The 22,658-nt window shown below is 37.9% G+C and overlaps 1 protein-coding gene across 1 annotated transcript in view; it reads right to left on the bottom strand.

Annotated features, from left to right (window-relative positions):
• The window catches only part of PRKD1 (protein kinase D1), a 474,378-nt gene extending 452,439 nt beyond the window's left edge, over positions 1–21,939 (bottom strand). Inside the window, exon 1 of the mRNA XM_061180741.1 lies at positions 21,612–21,939. Coding sequence (XP_061036724.1) covers positions 21,612–21,655 — 44 coding nt within the window. The 5' untranslated portion in view covers positions 21,656–21,939. The remainder of the gene's footprint in view (positions 1–21,611) is intronic.
• Positions 21,940–22,658: the final 719 nt, after the last annotated feature.

The following is a 22,658-nucleotide window of genomic DNA, read 5'->3' on the forward strand; positions in this document are numbered from 1 at the left end:
CAAGTGGCCACACACTTCACATGCCAGGCTCGCTTGAGCAGCATTTCCTGGGAAACATTCAAGGGACAGGAGCAGGTACCCTGGAGCACCTCACAGCAATCTAGTAGAGCCCAACTCTGGGGTCTAGGAAAGCAACTCAGATCCTTGGGCTACGATGCTTTTATGCAGCAGAATTGAGAAAGGCCAACCCCTTCTCTGGGGGGATTAAAAGCCAAGTTTCAATAGCAACATCATATGCAGAACCTTTGCTACAGTTCTAAGCTGCCAGTTTGGTGTTCACAGCTGGAAGGAATGCCCTTTCTTGGGAGTCAGATAGGTGCACGTAGTGGCAAGTCAGCAAAGAATCTGCCCCCGTGCTTTCATAGTTGAAGCGGTGGCCCCTCGACTGGCATGGTGGGGTGAGGAACTGGGGTCCAAGCCCTGAGACTGCCAAGTATTGGTGGCCTTAAACATAGGTCATAGCCAGTTTCCATGGAACTTTGCAGGAGCCCAGCGCTCTTTGGGAAGCCAATCTACAGGAGATCAGTTTTGGACAAGTTAACCCTTCCTTACCTCTAACAAGGATTAGCAAGTGTTTGGGGAAAATGGTGGTTTCATACAACACCAACAGAGGTTTTACATTTTACAGCTGTTTTGGTGGGGAGTGGGGTGGGCAAGTGACATACTTCCTGTTCTCTGACAACGCCCCAAAGAGATTACAAGACCCCACAGAAGAATGGCTACAAGTTTCCAGTCTCTCCAAAGACCTCTATGCCTAAAACATAATCAAAAAAGCTGTAGAGTTACCCAGACCTGAATGGAACGCGTGGCTTGGACAATGGACATTTCAGTACTAACTAGTGGAAACAGATAACCAATATCCATAGATCTCAAGAACCCCTTGAAACTTGTTTATAATATTGGATCCCTGGTGCAACCTTGAAGAGGAAGAGCTTAAAGAATGATGAATGAGCTGCCCAGCAGCCCAATGGGAAGGGAAGAGTTGGACATTGAGTTGATTTAAAGAAAATAAAGAATTGCTATGTTTCTCACAAAAACATTTTAATTTACAAAGTTCAAGTCCAGGAAAATTTTCTTTTACTTTATCTTTTAACATATTATATCGTATTCAAGGGAAATAAATATTGCTTTAAAAGTTCTGTGATTTGCTAATGTTTCATAGTGGTTGTGAGCATTCGAGGTAAAACCAACCAGGTTTCAAATTACTCCATGATAAGTGCTTGAGGTATGATTTTTAATATTTTAAGCTGTAGTTTCTACAAGTGTAAAATAGGGATTGTTATTAATCATTAAGATTAATGAGACAATGTTTATAAAGCACCTATTAGCACACTGATCTCAATCAGTGGTACTTTAAGGATAATATTCACATTATACGAAACTGAGAAAATAAAAAAGGGGAAAAGATCACCCATAAACTGATCACCCTAGCACAAGTACCATCATTTTGGACACTTTCCTTTTGAGGTAGATTTTTAACTTTAGGGATTGTTTTGTTATAGTTGCCATGCCAGCTTCACGAGGGTAGAACCTCAGCACCTTTCATAGTTAATGATAAAAATATTACTGAATTTTTGGGAATTCCCTGGTGGTCCAGTGGTTGGGACTCCGCACTTTTGCTGCCGAGGGCCCAGGTTCAGTCCCTGGTTGGGGAACGAGGATTCCCACAAGCCGTGCAGCACAGCCAAAAAAACCCAAAAACCTCAATTTTTGAATTAATTGATAAGTTGGAGTTAGTTTGTATTTTTTCATATTTGGTCTGGTAATAAAATGCAAGAAGCTCTCAAATAGGCAGAAATGTTCTTTTAAAAACATATTTGATATAGCTTTTCCAAAAAAAATGAAGACTTTCATTTTTAAGTTGCCTATATCATTTCAAAATATTTCAAAAGCATGATTAGGCAGCCTCAAATGTGTGAAGAATATTCTTCAACTCATTTTTAAGCACTCCACTTTTAAGCTTTTCATTATTGTTCCTAATACATGTAAATAAAGATACTTTTTTTTAAAGTGGTATTGTATACGAAGAATCCAATTGCTTTATATATTTGAAAGGGCAGTTCCTCTTTTTTTTTTGTCTCTTTAAAAATAAAATGGCAATATGCATGTGGAATTGCTGGCTTACTTAAGATTCTTGAAACGTGTTTTTTTCCCCCAAGGATTTCCTCATATCCTTTCCGAGCCCAGTGAAGTTACTGCTTCAGCAAAAGGCACATCATTGCTTGCCATTATGCTCATTTTGTACTTTCCTAGATAGTGTTCATTTCCTTCCTATCATTAGTTAAGAGGTGACTCAAGAGCAGCTTAGGTAGCCTATCCTCCAGCTCAGTACTCACGTAGAGTATCTGTGATGCGGACAAGAGGAAGCTAACTTTTAAACCCATAAACTGAATCCGGGGGAGTACGGGCAATCTCTAGAAGACATTCTGGGCCTCAGTCGGGAATATAGGCTTGCTGGTGACCCATCTCTTGACACTCTTTCCCGTGTGCTTCCACACGTACCCTGACTAAATCTTTCAGCAGAGACTAGCCAGGCCTCCTGCTTCTTCCTCTGGTTTCATGATAACTTAGCACCCCAGTGAGATTCATTTTCCCCCATGTTGGTAAGTCTCAGTAATATCACAGACAAAACCCACATGTACAATCATCCTTGATCCATACATTATTCCTCTTCATTCTTCATTTGTTAGTATATTTGACTATTTTACTTATAATTGGCAGCTTTAACAACAGATTCTTGGGGGGAAATACAAATTAAATTTTGGTTTCAGATTTCATCATTGAATCCTGATTGAATAAAAATTCAAAGTTTCGTGTACTTAGAGAAAGCACTATTAGAATTTCATTTTGCAGAATATATCCAAGTAATAGCTGAAATAAGTCCTTATAAACTGGCTTATTTCAGAAATACTGGAAAAACAAAAAGTAGATACAGAGAAAAAAAATTAAATCAGTAAATAGAAGCTGTTTTCAAGTGATATGTATAACAAACATAACTACTCTTATAACTTGAAAATTAATAATAGTAACTAAAAATAAACAACTCATCTGTAGAACATTTCTTTAAGATAAGGCATTTAACAAACTTCTACTTCTTTCTACCCACCCACCTCCTGCCCTTCATCATTTTGTTAATACAGTGTAAATGTTTAGTTTCACCTACTTGAGACTAAAACATTATTTTGAACATTCGGTGCTTTCATTAAGAATCATTTTGACATTTGTGTTGCGCATTATAATTATAATTACAATAATTTTTTGACCTCTGTTTAACTGAAATGTTTAACTGAAAACAATGCTAGTTTCAGTTAAACACTAGTGTTGTTGCCCTATGACTACTTCACTCTTCAATTCTTAATTCTGATTCCTTTCTCAGTTTTCATGTACAGGCATACCTTGTTTTATTGTGCTTCACAGATACTGCGTTTTCATAAGTTGAAGGTTTATAGCAACCCAATGTAGAGTAAGTTTCTAGGTGCTATTTTTCCAACAGCATTTGCTCACTTTGTGTCCCTGAGCCACATTTTGGTAATTCTTGCAATATTTCACTTTTTCATTATTACTATATTTGTTATGGTGATCTGTGGTCAGTGATCTTTGATACTACTATTGTAATTGTTTTGGGGCACCACAAACTGTGCCCATGTAAGACAGTGAACTTAACTGATAAATGTTGTTTGTGTTTGGATAGCTTACCCATCAGCCATTTTCCAGTCTCTTTCCCTCTCCTCATGCCTCTCTATTCCCTGAGACACAACAATACTGAAATTAGGCCAGTTAATAACCCTACAATGGCCTCTAAGTGTTCAAGTGAAAGGAAGAGCTGCATGTCTCTCACTTTAAATCAAAAACTGGAAATGATTAAGCTTAGTGAGGGAAGGATGTGGAATGTCAAGATAGGCCAAAAGCTAGGTCTCTTGTGCTAAACAGTTAGCCAAGTTGTGAACGCAAAGGAAAAGTTCTTGAAAGAAATTAAAAGTGCTGCTCCAGTGAACACACAAATGATAGGAAAGCAAGACAGCCTGATTGCTGATATGGAGAAAGTTGTAGTGGTCTGGACAGAAGATCATATCAGCCACACATCCCCTTAAGCCAAAGCCTAATCCATAGCAAGGCCCTAACTCTCTTCAATTCTAGGAAGGCTGAAAGAGGTAAGGAAGCTGCAGAAGAAAAGTCTGAAGCTACCAGAAAGTGGTTCACAAGGTTTAAAGAAAGAAGACAGAAGCCATCTTCATGACATAAAAAGGCAAGGTAAAGGAGCAAGTGCTGATGTGGAAGCTGTAGCAAGTTATTCAGAAGATCTAGCTAAGATAATGGATGAAGGTGGCTACACTAAACAGTAGATTTTCAATGTGGATAAAACAGCCTTATACTGGCAGTTGATGCCATCTAGGACTTTCATAGTTAGAGAGGAGGAGCCAATGCCTGGCTTCAAAGCTTCAAAGGACAGGCTGGCTCTCTTGCTAGGGGCTAATGCAGCTGGGGACTTTAAGTTGAAGCCAACGTTCATTTACCATTCTGAAAATCTTAGGGTCCTTAAGAATTATGCCAAATATACTCTGCTTATGCCCTCTAAATGGAACAATAAAGTCTGGATGATAGCACATCTGTTTACAACATGGTTTACTGAATATTTTAAGCCCACTGTGAGACCTACTGCTGAGAGAAAAGATTCCTTTCAAAATGCTACTGCTCAGGGCTTCCCTGGTGGCGCAGTGGTTGAGAATCTGCCTGCCAATGCAGGGGACATGGCTTCGAGCCCTGGTCTGGGAAGATCCCACATGCCGCGGAGCAACTAGGCCCGTGAGCCACAACTACTGAGCCTGTGCGTCTGGAGCCTGTGCTCCGCAACAAGAGAGGCCGCGACAATGCAAGGCCCGCGCACCGCGATGAAGAGTGGCCCCCACTTGCCGCAACTAGAGAAAGCCCTCGCACAGAAACAAAGACCCAACACAGCCAAAAATAAATTAATTAATTAATTAAAAAAAAAAAATGCTACTGCTCATTGACAATGCACCTAGTCACCGAAGAGCTCTGACGGAGATGTACCACAAGATTCATGGTGTCTTGATGCCTGCTAACATAATATCTATTCTGCAGCCCATTCATCAAGGAGTAATTTCAACTTCAAGTCTTATTATTTAAGAAATACATTTTGTAAGGCTATAGCTGCCAGAGTGATTCCTCTGATGAACCTGGGCAAAGTAAATTGAAAACCTTCTGGAAAGTTTCGCAACTTTAGATACCATTAAGGACATTCACGATTAATGGGAAGAGGTCAAAATATCAACATTAACAAGAATTTGGAAGAAGTTGATTCCATCCTGCATAGATGACTTTGAGGAGTTCAAGATTTCAGTGGAGGAAGTCACTGAATTCTAAGTGGAGCCTGAAGATGTGAATTGCTGAAATCTCGTGATAAAATTTTAAGGGATAAGCAGTTGCTTCTTATGGATGAACAAAGAAAGTAGTTTCATGAGATGGAATGGACTCCTGGTGAAGATGCTGTGAAGATTGTTGAAGTGACAGCAAAAACTTTAGAATATTACAAAGACTTATTTGATAAAGCAGTGTCAGTGTCTGAGAGGACTGACTCCAATTTTGAAAGTTCTACTGTGCCTAAAATGCTATCAAACAGCATTGCGTGCTACAGAGAAACAATTCATAAAAGGAAGTCAATTGATGAGGCAAACTTCACCACTGTCTTATTTGAAAAAATTGCCATGGCCACCCCAATCTTCAGCAACCACCACCCTGATCAACCATCAGCCATCGATATCAAGGCAAGACCCACCACCAGCAAAAAGACTACATCTTGCTGAAGGCTCAGATTATGGTTAGCAGTTTTTAGCAATAAAGTAGTTTTGATTTAAGGTATGCACATTGTGTTTTTTAGACATACTGCTACTGCATACTTATTGGACTACAGTCTATAACTTTTATATGCACTTGGAAACCAAAAAATTCATGTGACTCTTTTGTGATATTCACTTTATTGTGCTGGTCTAGAACTGAACCCACAATATCTCTGAGGCACACCTTTTGACTTTATTTTTAGTAAGATTATTTGCATTAGTAGACTTTCATTTATTTCTGGTATACTTCTTCATTTTGTGCACAGAAGTATGGTACCCACAGTCAGTGGTTTTATAGCACACAGGTATTTTACTGTAATTAAAAGCCCTTGGAAGTTGCCAATGATATACAGGTTATGTGAATTACAGGAAAAAGTAAAGCTAAATACTCATACTCAATTAAAATACTCAATTAACTTGGCAGTTATTTAAAAGACTAATTTGTGTTGGACTTTCTAGGCTTTTGAGAGATAATAGCTGAATGAATAAGTGCATAACAAATGTGTGACAAATGAATTAGAAAACAGAAAGATTAGGAGAAGGAGAATCAGTTATGTGATGTTCCCTAAATGATTATGCAAAAAATGGAAATGTAGACCTTTAACCATTTCTAATAAATCATTCTAAAATCTTTGATTCAAAACATAATTCAGTCTATCAAAAACTTAGGAGACAACAGAAATAGTCACAGATGTAGAAAACAAACTTATGGTTACCAAGGGGAAAGGGGGGACAAGAGGGATAAATTGGGAGACTGGGATTGACATATACACATATATAAAATAGATAGCTAAAAAAAACCTACTATATAGCACAGGGAACTCTAATCAATACTCTGTAATGACCTATATGGGCACAGAATCTAAAAAAGAGTGGATGTATGTATATGTATAACTGATTCACTTTGCTGTACAGCAGAAACTAACACAATATTGTAAATCAACTGTACTCCAATAAAAATTAATTAAAAAAAAAACAAAACAAAGAGAAGAAAACTTAGGAGAAGTACAGAATATACTGAATACTAAAGGGAGTAAATAGATTTCTCTGCCTCACATGACCATTGACCACACATCTGGAGAATGTTTGTGTAGATTTTCTAAGTTATGTGAGTTGATCTGACTCCTAGTTAGGAACACATTATTCTTTCAGACAACCAAACTAAGGACAAAACATCCTTATGATTAGATTTTCTGCTGCGTTGGATCTCCTGGGAAATAAAATTGACTGTCTCGTGTTTCTAATTAAAAATTTCAGGGAATTCCCTGGCAGTCCAGCGGTTGGGACTCCACACTTCCACTGCCAGGGGTGCCTGGGTTCGGGGCCATAAGCTGCATGGCACAGCCAAAAAAAAAAAAAAATTTCAGGAAGTCTTATCTAGTAATCCAAGTAACATTACCAGTATAGACAGTTCAGTCAGGTATTTTAGGCCCTAGAGTAGATTCCAGATCCAGATGACCCAATTATTTAGTCAGCATATCTATACCAAACAAATTAATTAATTGCTACTTTCTTCTTTGAAAATGCAATCATGGATAAAAGACATATAGAAAAATTAAGCTTTTAAATACAGATGAAGAAAAAGAATTGCTGAGAAGTCCATTTTTGCCCAATCACTTAAGTAAATTTCAAGGAAGACAAAAACATAATTATGATGACATCTTGGATTTACAAATTGTTCTTTTTATGAAGAATTCAAAGATAATTAATAGTGCAGACAGGGCTTCCCTGGTGGCGCAGTGGTTGAGAGTCTGCCTGCTAATGCAGGGGACACGGGTTCGAGCCCTGGTCTGGGAAGATCCCACATGCCGCGGCGCAACTAGGCCCGTGAGCCACAACTGCTGAGCCTGCGCGTCTGGAGCCTGTGCTCCGCAACAAGAGAGGCCGCGATGGTGAGAGGCCCACGCACCGCGATGAAGAGTGGCCCCCGCTCGCCGCAACTGGAGAAAGCCCTCGCACAGAAATGAAGACCCAACACAACCAAAAATAAATAAATAAATAAATAAATATTAAAAAAAAAAAAAAAAAGTTTAAAAAAAAAAATAGTGCAGACAACATTAAGATGAAATAAAAATCTGCTCACATGAGATGCTGCAATTGTAAATTTTGTTAAAATCGGAGGTTCTAATCTTTTGGACAACAATGCTAAAGTTTTGCTTTTGTGCAACCCAAATAATTACTATGTCTTAAAACACTTTATCACTTTATCCATTCCCTTAGAACTCATGTGAGAGACTTATTATGCCCTATCATGAGAAGAGGTAGGAGAAGAAGATAAAAAGAGGTGAAGAATATGTCAAACTCTATCTAAAAAGAGGGACTGAGAAGGTAATATTTTCCTAGCATAAGGTACCAATGTTCAAATAAAGCTGGTATTTTGGAGCCAACCAAGAAATCAGCCAATAAATGTAGTCTGAATACCTTCTTTCTTTCCTAGAGGTGTAAAAGGATGCCATGTGGGCTCCTCCAGCTTTGGAGGAACTCCAGAGAAATATCTCACCAAGGTTTCATGGCAGATAGGGGGCCAAATGCATCCTGGATAATATTCTTGCGGTGTGTGAAGGTGTTAAAGAGCCAAAGAAAGTCATTTTCAGGTTTCTCTGAGCCAGATTTTTCTTTAAAATAACAAACCTCACAAAAGATAAAAAGTCAAACCTGACAGATTCCAGATGAGGTTTAGTATTTTAGTATATCCAACCTGTAACCACATCATTCCATTTCCTAACGGAGATGAGGCTTTGTTATGCTAGCCTCTCATTACCTATGGGAAGCAACACATCAGAAATAGAACAAACAGGGGGCTGGAAATGCATCTGAGAAGAAAAACTGAAGGGGCTCAACTCAGGAGCAAAGACGTTTGGCATAGATTGGGCTTCTGACACCCACGATGGTGTACTGGAACTCTCCAGAAGGTCTTGTAGGATTTTAAATATGTGTAAGATAAAGATTCTTAGAAAACTCCCCACTGAGAAAACAGAGGGTACATACCAAAGGTTTATTGGCACTGACCACCCATACACTCTGCTACTGCAGCCCTTGCACAGCTGCTTAAAATGAGAGACGAGAAACACGGAGGAGGGAAAAAGGAGAAAAGCCTTTGGAAAGCACAAAAGCCTCCAAACAGTTCCAATCTTAGAGTGTTATGATGTTAAAATATGAGGAACATTATCAGGAGATGAAAGTTCAAAGAGGCCTCAGCTTCGTGTTGGATAAACAGGAACATATGCCCAGGCTCAGAAATATTTCAAATGTGTTGTAAAACTTCGCTCAGTTAGGAGAGAAATGTTAGAGTTCAACTGTGAAAAATTCAATTGCATATTTGAAAAAAAGCAGGTGCTGGGAAAGACCACAAACTTTCCGAGTGTGTCACCACCATACACCACAATAGCAAACAGAAGTGAAAATGTTATTAAGGCTTAGAAAGGTTTTCTGAGTGATACATCACATGAGCCCAAGTAGTAGTTACATGTCATCATGGAAATGTATTCCTCTGAGGGAAAAATAAAAATCGAAAGGAAGGAAATTGCGACACTGCAAATATTTCACAGTCGGCCTTTTTGGGAAATGTATAAAATCGAGGGAAATTTGTGCTGAAGTCTCTACATACCAGAAGTGAGAGATCTCTGTTGAGGGAGTTTAATTGAAAGGAAGAAAGAATTTTACCCACAAAATCTAAGCCTAAAATTAGCTCAGCAGAGAAGTCCTATTCCAAAGGAATTTTATTTGCTGATTTCTGAGTTGTGATGGCAGAGGAAAGGATGCATAGCTAATCAAAAATCTTTTCTTAATCCCCTTACCAAAGAGATTTTTTAATGTGGTTATGCCATTCCTCTTCTAAGTGGCTTATATCTCTATCTCTTTAGTATCCACTTCACTGAGAACAGTATTCCTTGAAAAGTGAGGAAGAGCCATTAAAAGTTGATTGATCATCTGAGCAACAACCCAGTACCAGCATGGAAAACAGAGGGAGAGTCCAGCAGCTTCAGGAACCCTAGGGGAGGTCGATGTTGGGGAGCAGGCCTGGCTTTGCTTCCAATGTAAGGACTGTCACCTGTTCAAGTTGCAGGGCTCTCATCCACTGTCCCAGCCACACAGGGTCATCCCTCCACTGGGGCCACTCAACATGCAATGCCAAGCCTTGCCCTGCCCCATCCCCAAACCCTACCTAATAAACTCTGGGCTTTTACTTTTAGATCTTACAATTTACAAATTGTCTTGAACAGTGTCCACACAGAAACTGATGAGAATTATTGCAATCTGAGCACTACTGATCAAAATTACTCCTCTTGCTCTGTCTCTTGCCTTGAAGCCTTACAGGGCTTTCTGCGAATCTGGAAAAATAATCTATGTTACTTCGTCACTGGGTCAAGGGGTTAAACTCCCAAATTAACACCTGCATTTATATTGGTTGCGAAAGAATTTAGAGAGAAGAGAAAGTAGTCTGGCAGAGTTGCAGGGTCAAGGGAAGCATTTTAGAGCCAATCACTCTTCTTTTCAAATTTGCATTGTTTAATCAACAATACCATTTCCTCATTGCAGTGACCTCCTGGAAACTCTGTTTTCTCATTAAATATTTGGAGGAAAAAAATTTAAATACAGTAAAAATGCAAACACACACACACACACACACATCATCATCATGCATGTACTATTCACATACCAGAACTAACAAATGCTTATAGTTTGTCACTTTGTTTCAGAGTTTTTAAAAATAGAGCATTTCAGAAAAATTTGAAATAGTATTTGTTACTTTTCTCCACCCTGTACCCCTCCCTCACTCCCTCTCCAGATGCTATCATTATTTGATTTGTATACTTCTAGGTCTTGTATATACTTCTAGGTCATTTTATAACATACATCTATGTATAAATAATATATGATATTGCTTTGTATGTTCTTTTAATTATTCATATATGCACTCATTCTGTGCATATTCTTCAACTTGCTTTTTATCACTCAACAATGTGTTACACGAACAATGCGTAAGTAGCTTGTTCACTTTTAACTGCTAGGTAGCATTTCATTATATAATTGACCATACCATAAATTTTCCCATTCCCCTATTAGATATTTCCCATTTTTGACTATTATGTGCAATACTGTATGAATATCCTTATACACATCTCTACACACTTTCATCTTTACTACCTAGTACCAACTGGTTCTCTAAAGGGTTATGTGAATTTACATTCCCACCAGAAATGTTTGATAATTCTTTCTCTATGTGCTCACCAACATTTTATATTTATATTGTCAGACCATTTGCCAATCTGATGGGCATAAAATAAAATCTCCCTATTTTAATTTAAATTTCCTTAATGATTGCCAAACTGGAAGATTTTTGCATAATTATTGGCCATTTAGGTTTCCTATTTTGTGAGTTGCTTTTTCATGTATTTTTATCCAATTTTCTTTTGAGATGTTTGTCTTTTTGTCTTATTTATAGGAGTTCTTTATATATTCTGAATACTACTATTATATCTCATATATGTTTGTAAAAATCTCTTCTCTAGGGCTTCCCTGGTGGCGCAGTGGTTGAGAATCTGCCTGCCAATGCAGGGGACACGGGTTTGAGCCCTGGTCTGGGAAGATCCCACATGCCACGGAGCAACTAGGCCCGTGAGCCACAACTACTGAGGCTACGCGTCTGGAGCCTGTGCTCCGCAACAAGAGAGGCCGCTATAGTGAGAGGCCCGCGCACCGCAATGAAGAGTGGCCCCCGCTTGCCACAACTAGAGAAAGCCCTCGCACAGAAACGAAGACCCAAAACAGCCAAAAAATAAAAAATAAAAAAATATAAAAATAAAATTGTAAAATGATTCTACGTAAAAAAAAAAAAAACTCTTCTCCATATGGTGTGTTTTATAACTTTCTCGTGACTTGTCAGAAGGACATTTTAATACTGATATATCAGGTTTTTTCTTAATGAATTATGGTTTTTGTGTTTTGATTAAAATATACTGTATTATAATTGCATATATAAGCATATATACATAAAAGATACAAAGAAAATGTTTAAATTTATACACACACAAATATCATGCACATATTCGTCTACAGAAGTTTAAGTCACCAAACTCATTGGGTGCTTTCACTAAAAAATCTATGCTCTTCAGCTGGGTCTACTCTGTTGCTCAGCAATTGTTTTTCACCTCAAATTGAGTGCCAACCATATTAGGAAGGCAGTATAGGATTTGGCATCAGAGAGACCTAACAGCAAGTCACAGCTTTTGCCACTTACTAAGTATATGACCCTAACCTCTCCATGCCTCGGTCTCCTTACCTGAAACATAGGTTTTATCATAGTAACTATCACACAGATTCCTCCATCTTGATCTTCTCATGCATAAAAAAGGTGAAAATAATGGCACTCTTCTAAGCCCTTTGCAATTAACTCACTTGATCCTTACAACAACATAATGAAGGGGGCACTATTATCATCTCCATTTTACAGATGAGGAAACTGAGGGACCAAGAAGGTAACTAACTTGATCAAGGCCATATAGCTAACACATAGCAGAAGCAGGATTTAAACCTCCAGAACCCATGCTCTATAGCACTTCGCTGTACTGCCTCCCAACAATTATTCCTTATAAGTAAATGAAGAAATGAATGTAAAACACTTAGCCTACTGTTTCATCTATAGATGGGCTCTATAAGTGGTATTTATTTTTATACCATAAAGGCTATTCTAAATTTGTCACTTTACTCTAGACTTGAATATGTACTCACAGATGACCTTACATTAGTATGACCCAATATCTTCTGTAGAACACTAGAGCCATGGCATCTATGAATCACCTATTAAAATGGTCATATCAGGCTTTTGCCTTCCCTTCCTCCTCCTTCAAAACATCTCTGAGAAACCTCACCTGCCTTAACTTTTACTTTCATAGTTAGGACACTGAAACAAGTACACTTTCAAATTTTTTCTTCTGATCTGCAAATAAAGCACCTAGTATAAAGCCTGGAATATAGCAGGCTTGTTGAATAAATGACAGATTTTATTATTTGGATTCTCTGGTGTCAATGTGCAACAGGATAATCACTTCCTCTTCATAGACTGACTTGGATTTCTGCAGCAGCATGAGTGAGAGGTGGGTATAAGGAACAATGGGATATTAGAAGAAAGTTCATCTTCTCCTTTCCTTCCAACAGAGAAAGAATTTCACCTTCTTTCCCAAGGTAACTCCTCTATTTATGTCAATGACCTTACCCACTTTTGCCTCTTCTAGTACCTTAATCCGTCTTTCAAGTTTTCAACCTTTTGTCCTCTTCTATTCTCTAAAACTCTATTTTATTGATCCTAAGATATCATCACTTGTAAAGAAAAATAAACGTTGCCATTAAACTAGGCTAGAATACTTTATCACTCACATATATCTCTCTTGAGCCTACACAGAAAGGAAAATGTAGGCAAACAAGTTGAACAAGGTATTCCTAAAACTCTGCATTCACAGGTCGATTCCTCTCACACTCAGGATTGTTGAGGATATTTTTCCACACAATATTACACTCTGCGCTATCAAAAGTGTTATATGCCATTTCCTATGACTGCTCCACTGTTGTCTCCAAGACGTTCTTTCAATTGCTTCCCCCATCCTCTAAGCTTTGACATGCATGTGCTGACAGTGACTAAAAGTCATGACTGCTGCCTCGCTAACAGCAAATGCAAAATGCATCCCGATATCAGAAATATGAAAATGTGAACCAAGAAAAAGTATGCCATAGAAACAAGGAAATATAGAAGGCCATCCTCTCCTTGACTTATAAACATGATAAAGTCACCTCATAAATTAATGAGAAAATTAAACATTAGAGGTAGGAAGGTAGTAACGAAAAGCAAACAGGAACAAAATTTCTTTCTCTCTCTTCAAACCAACAGTGTGTTTACCGATTTAGTAACATTTATTCAGATTCATTTATCAAAGATTCTGATCCAATCTGTTTACTTTGTTCTTTGTGTTCAATATGATTTTTCTGTACGTCACACACTTTTCAAAAATCTAACTATACAAGTGAGCTTTTCTTTCATAGGATAATGATTTTTATGGCCTTATCAAGGTTCTAATATTTATAATATGCTTTATAATATATTTAAATATATTTTGTATTATTTAACTATACTTTAAACGATTAATTCACAGACCTTCCCAAAATGCTGAATGCACCTAACCAATCCAATTTTTAAAAATTCTACTGTTTGGGACAAAAATGATAAATGATTGCCATATGTGATTGAAGAAAATATCTGCAAAATTTGTTTTTCAAAATTGGTGATAGTTTACTTGCTCTTGGTGAAAAAGTTCTGGCAAAACTTCTGAGATTATAAACTAGCTGCTTTAAAACTTTGAGAAACTGAATTTGCTTTTTAAGTATAAGTAGATAAATTATTTACTATATAGTTTCAAAAGATATCTTTATAACAATTTATATGAAAATTATTTAATTTTTCTCATTTCATACAAATTGTTGTATTGGCGTATTTCTTGAAGTCCTGAATTGTCTTGAGTTTTTTCACCCAGAACAATGGAGCATTTTAAAGCATAGGGCAAAGAATCAAAGAAATAAAAATTAAAACAATGGAGTTCTTTTCTTTCCCCATCCTCATCTGGCAGAGACAGTAATATCTACTAGATATTTCACTTACTCCTTTCATTTTCTGTCACACCCTTGCAGTGAGGTAGAGCCATGTAATTCACTCTGGCCAAGGTGGAGTGTGGAAGTCAGGTGTGCCACTTCCAAATCGAGGCAATTAAAAGCCATTGTAAGATTTTCTAATCTCTCCCTTCTCTTACTTTGAAAATTGAGCAAGCAGGGCATTCCAACCTTCGCAGCCACAGGATGACGGAGCTTCCATCAGCCTGGGTCCATAAGTGAATGTGTGGTACAGAGCCCTCCACTGACCCATTTGGGATATGTAACATGAGCAAGAAATAAACTTTTGTAGTATTAAGCCACTGAGATTTGGGGATTTTTGTTACTGCAGCCTAAATTAGTCAATCCTAACTGATACACATTCTGAAAGATTCAGGACATGTTAAATGAAACAAGTGTCAAGGACATAATATAGTAAAAAGTAATATAGTTTGTTTTTGTATATGGAATTACAGTATTTTATAAATTTTCTTCATTATAATTTTATTTCTTCTAATTTTTAAAAATAAGCATGCCTTTTAATACATAAAATTAAATTCTTTTCACTTTGTAAAAACCTTTAGAACAAAACAAATTATATATTGATACACTGCTCAATTAAAAAACAACTTCATGAATGAATACATAGAAAACACAAAAACTTATCTAAATTTTACCAGCTCTTTTATATGGTAATAATTTTTTTTTTAATGGAATATAGAGATATACAGACAGACAAGGTTGCTCAGTCTGTTTTTGGGGGGAGGGGCGAGGGCGAGGTAAGTGGGTGCTTATATGCTGTGACCCCAAGGCAAGTGAAAGAAGATTCTTGGTGGTGGTAGAAAGGTTGTGGTACCATACCATGTGGGATAGAACATTAAGAACAAATGTCTTCTCCTAAGTGAAGTAAGTCAGAAAGAGAAAGACAAATACTATATGACATCACTTATATGTAGAATCTAAAATATGACACAAATGAACATATCTACAAAACAGAAATAGACACACAGACATAGAGAACAGACTTGTCGTTGCCAAGGGGGTTAGGGGGTATGGGGGAGGGATGGATTGGGAGTTAGGGATTAGCAGATGCAAACTATTATATATAGGATGGATAAACAAGGTCCTACTGTATAGCACAGGGAACTATATTCAATATCCTGTCATAAACCATAATGGAAAAGAATATGAAAAAGAATGTGTGTGTATATATATATGTAACTTATATATATATGTAATTTATATATATACACACACACACACACACACACACATAACTGAGTCACTTTGCTGCACAGCAGAAATCAACACAACGTTGTAGATCAACTATATTTCAATAAAATTTTTAAGAAAAGAACAAATGCCCTCTCAATGGAAAATGCCTGGAATGTAAGTAATGAAGCTGGAGATGAAGAGCAGAACCTTGAATTTTCTGAACAGCAGCAGAGATAACTGCCTAAGCAGAGAATAGCATTTATGTAAAGGTTTTGTGGCCCTCATGAAATTCTCAAAGTGTTCTTCAGTCTGCCCAGACACTGACCCCTTTTCTTTTGGCTCCCCTTAGCCTCTCTTTCTTTCTTACCTTGTCTCTGGGCCTTCTATAACTTTCTCTCTTCCATTCCATTTTCTGCTTATTTTATTCTCAGGAAACCATCATGGCCTCAGGATATTTTCCATTACTCAGAAATTTTTCCATTACTATAAAAGCAGTCAGGGTGGCAAACAGAATATGCATGGCCTTTCAGATGAAAGTAAAGTTGGAAGAGTTTCTTCCTGTTCCCTCATGGCGAAGAGTGAAGGTTGTCGAGAAGGACGGAAAACATGAATGTTCCCGATTTCGTGAAGGTTATTGCCCCAGAGGCAGAAGATTGTTTTCCCTGATATTGGCTAGCCCAGTGGGGTAAATGTTAGGGCTGGGAGCTTTCCTTTGTTGCAGCACAAACACTGACTATTCCATTTACTTGTTTTCTATTCAATAGGGCAAATCCATAAGCAGGGAGCTCCCTAGTTTTCTGACATGACATTGATGTAAAGTTTAAAAGATACTCTTCTTAAAAGCAGAGAGAGCTGAATGGGGGTTTGATTCTGTGCCATGGTGATAATGAGGATCGGCTAAGGAGGTCTGTGACTGGCAGAACTGGTGTGTGCTTTAAGACACACAGTGGTGCCAAGGAACAATACAAAGTGTGAGAACAAGCAGACTGAGTCACGATCCATTGCAGATTCTAAATGGTACACTTCTGCCGCTATATATAGCATGTCAAAAGTGTCATTTCTGCTGTCATGAGAACTTTTTAGATTGTCACCACCATAAGTACCGCAACAACAGTAGCGTTTCTTTCTATTAACTACATCTGAATCCCACAGCAAGATGTAGTTTCCCCTGACACATTTGACTTGGGGAACATTAGGCTGGGAGAATCTCTGGGGAAAACGGGCACTGCTTCTTGATTCTATGTAAAGAAAAGTCGTTCTGGTTGACAAAGACTACGGGGTGTTGTACTTTTTTGGATCTGGCTGTCAGAAATCTCCAAGTATGGTGTGAAAGATGTATAATATTCTTTCAGCAAGGCTATTTTTTTAACGGGTATTATGTGGGTTTGAAAACAGAATGGGAGCGCCCTCGTTAATAATCCTTCCGCATCCCGATCCTGCAGCTGAGGTGCTGGAGGCGAGGGGCTGTCACATTTTCAAATGTAGGCGGAAAGAAAAACACTGTAAAGGGTCACATGTATTTCTCTTCTGTTATTTCTGCCTTTAAAAAAATACATTATTGGTTCATTTTGGGGGAAAGCTCTTATTTATGCAGATACATTATAAAATAAAGTCTTCCTTTGTTATTTACATAAGACAAAACAATTCTTGGGAATGCCTTTGGGGATGCTTTAATGAATGACCTCTTTTATTTATTTCTTTTCCTATGTGTATTAAAAAAATCTCTGGTAAAAATAAATCTAGTTGGTCTCAAGAACATAGAAGTGTCTGACTACAGAAATCTCACTATGACCTGATGTAGACAAAATTCACTTTATACAAGTTTTAAACACATGCACACTTACTGTATGGCACTAGGATGAAAAAGAAGCCACGGTCCTTACCCTCAAAAATCTACAATATGATTTTTTTAAGCTCTAAGTGCTGATTCTTTCTTTTTTACAGTTAAAAAATTTTATATGTATATATATATTTTATACATCTTTATTGGAGTATAATTGCTTTACAATGTTGTGTTAGTTTCTGCTGTACAACAAAGTGAATCAGCCATAGGCATACATATATCCCCATATCTCCTCCCTCTTGAGCCTCCCTCCCACCCTCCCTATCCCACCCCTCTAGGTAGTCACAAAGCATGGAGCTGATCTCCCTGTGAAAAATCTAGAAAGAGTAAATGCTGGAGAGGGTGTGGAGAAAAGGGAACCCTCCTGCACAGTTCGTGGGAATGTAAATTGATACAGCCACTATGGAGAATCCTTAAAAATCTAAAAATAGAACTTCCATACGACCCAGCAATCCCACTACTGGGCATATACCCTGAGAAAACTGTAATTCAGAAAGAGTCATGTACCACAATGTTCATTGCAGCACTATTTACAATAGCCAGGACGTGGAAACAACCTAAATGTCCATCAACAGATGAATGGATAAAGAAGATGTGGCACATATATACAATGGAATATTACCCAGCCATAAAAAGGAACAAAATTGAGTTATTTGTAGTGAGGCAGACGGACCTAGAGTCTGTCATACAGAGTGAAGTAAAAATTTTATATACAGTAAAATTCACTCTTGGATGCATAGGTCTGTAAGTTTTGACAAATGCATACAGTCGTGTAATACCACCATGATAAAGATACAAACAGTTCCTTTACCCCCAGAACATTCCTCCAAGTCCCCTTGCAGCCAAACCTTGCATCCACCCCAAACCCTGGCAACACTTACTTGTTTTCTGCCTCCATTGTTTTACCTTTTCCAGAATGTCTTATAAATTGAATCATATAGTATGTAGTCTTTTGAGTCTGGCTTCTTTCACTTAGCAAAACATATTTAAGATTCACCCATATTCTTAAATGGATTTATAGTGCATTCCTTTTTATTGCTGAACAGAATTACATTGTATGATGTACCACAGTTTGTCCATCCATGCATCAGTTGCAGGACATCTGGGTTGCTTCTAGTTTTTGGTGACTATGAATAAAGTTGCTATCACTATTCATGTACAGGTTTTTGTGTAAACATAAGCTTTTTAAAAAAATTTATTTATTTATTTTTGGCTGTGTTGGGTCTTCGTTTCTGTGCGAGGGCTTTCTCTAGTTGCGGCAAGCGGGGGCCACTCTTCATCGCGGTGCGCGGGTCTCTCACTATCGCGGCTTCTCTTGTTGCGGAGCACAGGCTCCAGACGCGCAGGCTCAGTAGTTGTGGCTCACGGGCCTAGCAGCTCCACGGCATGGGGGATCTTCCCGGACCGGGGCACGAACCCGTGTCCCCTGCATTGGCAGGCGGATTCTTAACCACTGCGCCACCAGGGAAGCCCTAAACATAAGCTTTTGTTTCTCTTGGGTAAATACCTGGAATACTGGAGCAGTAGTAAGACTGTTAGGTCATATAGTAAGTGTATGTTCAACTTTAAAAGAAATTGGCAAACTGTCTTCCTCAGTGGCTATACCACAGTGTATTGGGTTGGCCACGTTGCAATATTCCCACCAGCAATGTACAAGAATTCCACTTGCTCACAGTGCTTGCTCGCAATTGGTATTGTCGGGGTTTTTTTTGTTTTTTGTTTTTATTCATTCTGATAGTTTCTAGTGACATTTCACTATGGTTTTAATTTGCATTTCCCTAATGACTAATGATGTTGACCATCGCCCCACATGCTTATATGTGATCCATGTATCTTCTCTGGTGATGTATTTGTACAAATCCAGAAAAATGTATTCTGTGTTTCCTTACTGAGCTTTGAGAATTCTGTACGTATTCTGGATAAAAGTTTTTCCTCTGATATGTGTTTTGCAAATATTTTCATGAAGTCTATGGCTTACCTTTTCATTCTATTATCAATGTCTTTTGCAAAGCAGGTTTTCATTTTGATGAAATCCAATTCATTGATTTTTCTTTTGGTGCTTTTGGTGTCATATCTAAGAAATTTTTGCCTGGCCCAAAGTCACAAAGTTTTTCTCTTATTTTTTTCTTCTAGAAATTTGATAGTTTTAGATTTTACATTTAAGTCTATGATCTGTTTTGAGCTAATTTTTGTATAAAATATGAGGTATTGGTCAAGGTTTATTTTCTTTGCTTTGTCCAATTGCTTTAACATCATTTGATGAAATACTATACTTTCTTCATTACGTTGCCTTCGCACCTCTGCCAAAGATCAATTGATCAGATATGTGGGGGGTTACTTCTGACTCTCAATTCTGTCCTCTTGATTATGAGTTTATCTTTACACCAATGCCACATTGCCTCGATTACTTTAGCTTTATAAGTCTTAAAAACAGACTGTGTGAGTCTTCCAACTTGTTCTTTTTCAAAATTGTTTTGGCTATTCTAGTTCCTTTGCCTTTCCATATGAAATCTAGGATCAGCTTGGGGATTTCTACAGAAAAAATACTGCTGGGATTTAGACTGGGATTGCATTGAATCTGTGTACATTTTTAGGACGTAAACTTCTGCAAAACAACTAAAACAACTAAAAATCCTAAGAGGCATCCTAGAATCAATCCACATGAGCTAACATTCCTGTTTGTGAGCCTGGCATTTGACAGTCACATAACACCTTTCTTTAAGAACGGTACCCATTGGATAAAGCACTGGAGAAAAATATTGAGATTAGAAAATCTATTTCTTGGCCCAATACATTCTGGTGGCAAGTCTCAGCATAAATAACAACTTAATTCTCAGGTATGCAGATCAGCAGAACAGGCCTCAGAAGCCAATGTAATTAGGTATAAAAAGATAGCTCGTCTTCATAGCACACTCTGCCTACTTGCATCAAAATAGCAAACTTCAAACTGGAAACATGATTCTCTCTGCAGGAAGACTGAGTGGTGTCCCACAGAGAACCACTGTCTCCTACAGTGTCCCTGTCTGTTTGTCCTATTCGGAGAATGACAACAGAGCTGCTTAGGGACACAGGCTCCAAGTTAAATTATAAGAATGAGGGATGTAAAGGGGTATTCACATCATATTGGAATAATTCCTAGTCTAAAGAGAGCTTAATGAAAGGGAGCCTGAAATTCACATTCATGGGACCCTAAGATCACTCCTATAGTAATATCACAGAGAAGAATGGTACTCTTTTCAGTGGTTCATCTACACCCTGTTTGTTTTTTCCCTTCAGTTAGATTGTTTGATGAATTGCCAGTTTTCCTGGTTTCCTGCAGATTTCCATTGTAGAAGTTGTAAAAATCTTTTAATTGCACCAAACCAAGTACCCATCCTTTGTTGACATGGAGCTGGCTTGTGTCTTGAGAAATTTTCAAGCAAAGTCTGTGGATAAAAGTATAGCAGCATGTTTTGCACATTGAAGGGGAAAAAAAAATTCAGAGAATTGGGTTTTTTTTCTTGTTGTCACATGCTTTCTGGTATCATTTTAAATTTATTTATAAAACTGCTGTCATTAATATTATGCTCACTTGGTTGAAATTATTTTGTTTCTCCCCTCTGGAAAGAGAGCTGCTCAAGACTGATAAATAATAACACATTATATAAGTACTGTGGATTATTTAACATTCTGATTAATGAGATATTTTCTATCCAAAAATGACAATCTTCAGAGCTCTGCAGAGGTAAGCTTGTCATTCTCAGATCATGAATAGTGTTTACATTTGAAAGGTGAACCTGATACGTTGGTAAAATGGTTAATTTTGCCCTCAAACCTTTTTTATGAAATCACTGGTAGAATAGTCAGGATGAAAAGTTCTCATTAAAAACTGACCTTGTTTGTATGGCACTAAGTCAGACCAGAAAACACAAGCTCAAAGATTTTTGAGAATATAGATTCAGATTCTTCTAAGGCAATTTTCACTTTGGTTTATTACCAAACCAGCAAATAAGCATGGCAAAAACTATAAAGGAGATGGGGATACAAGTGAGTGGACTATAAAGGAGTACAACACAACTCACCCTGCTGCAGCCTCTCTTATTCTGACATTCCACGAGGAATTCATCCAGTCATAGGAGCCAGAATCGCAGGCTCTCTCCCCTTAATACTTTAGGGTAGAGGATGGTAGGGACATCAGCTTGATTGGCATGTGAGGAAATTCTTGAGGTGCCCAGTAACCTACCTCCCACCTTGTCAGCTTTTCTTTTCAGGGCGCTAGGCTGGGCCACGTCCTGGCCCAGGTGTTCTTCCTCCAAACATGCTGCATTTAGCATCACATCCACTCGTCCTCATTAGGCTATCTGCTTCCCTTTTTCAAGCATACTTCCACTGGCAAAAATTGTACTAAGCTTTGTCATTGCTTTAAGAGAAAGATATGTTCACAGCAAAGCACATTTAAACACTCAGATTTCTCAGCCTTTGTGGCTAATTTTTAACTAATCTAAGAGGCTAAGGAAGTTCTCAGGAAGCTAGCTAAGGTGCTGACAATAAGAGCAATTGGGTAATCGTATAATAAATTAAAGCCTGATTGCTTTGGATTGCTTTTTGTAGGAACAGATTTACCAAAAAAAAAAAAAAAAAAAAAATCCTTCATGCAACCCCCAAATCATCAAACATATGTGATTTTAAAAAACATCAAAAGAAAAAGAGACTAAAACATTGGTTTTAAACAAAATGGCTCCAACTACTTTTCCAGACTCTAAAGATTTCTACGTCCCTGGATTCTCAGTTCCTCAGACACTTCAGAGTTATAAAGAGAAGTAAAATAAGTTTCCTGACAACAGTTTATTCAACCACATAGAACAGATTAAAATCAGGTTGTATCCATGGGAAGAAGTATTCTTTACAGTCTCAGGAGCTCCCCTGCTCTCTCAGTGAGGGAGAAGAATCCCTCCTCACTCAGGGAGCTGCCTTCTAACTCATGCTTGATGCAGTCTAACATCCTGATGTTCCATTCTCTCCACAATAATGTGGCAACGTAATCTTAACCCCGAGCACCTCTGGGAGGAGAGGAAGACTGAAGGCAGAAGAGGGTGCTAGTGCTGCTAGGAAGGAATTTAGAGAATGTA

The sequence above is a fragment of the Eubalaena glacialis genome, chromosome 2 (assembly GCF_028564815.1).
Source record: "Eubalaena glacialis isolate mEubGla1 chromosome 2, mEubGla1.1.hap2.+ XY, whole genome shotgun sequence".
In the NCBI taxonomy this organism is placed as follows: Eukaryota; Metazoa; Chordata; class Mammalia; order Artiodactyla; family Balaenidae; genus Eubalaena; species Eubalaena glacialis.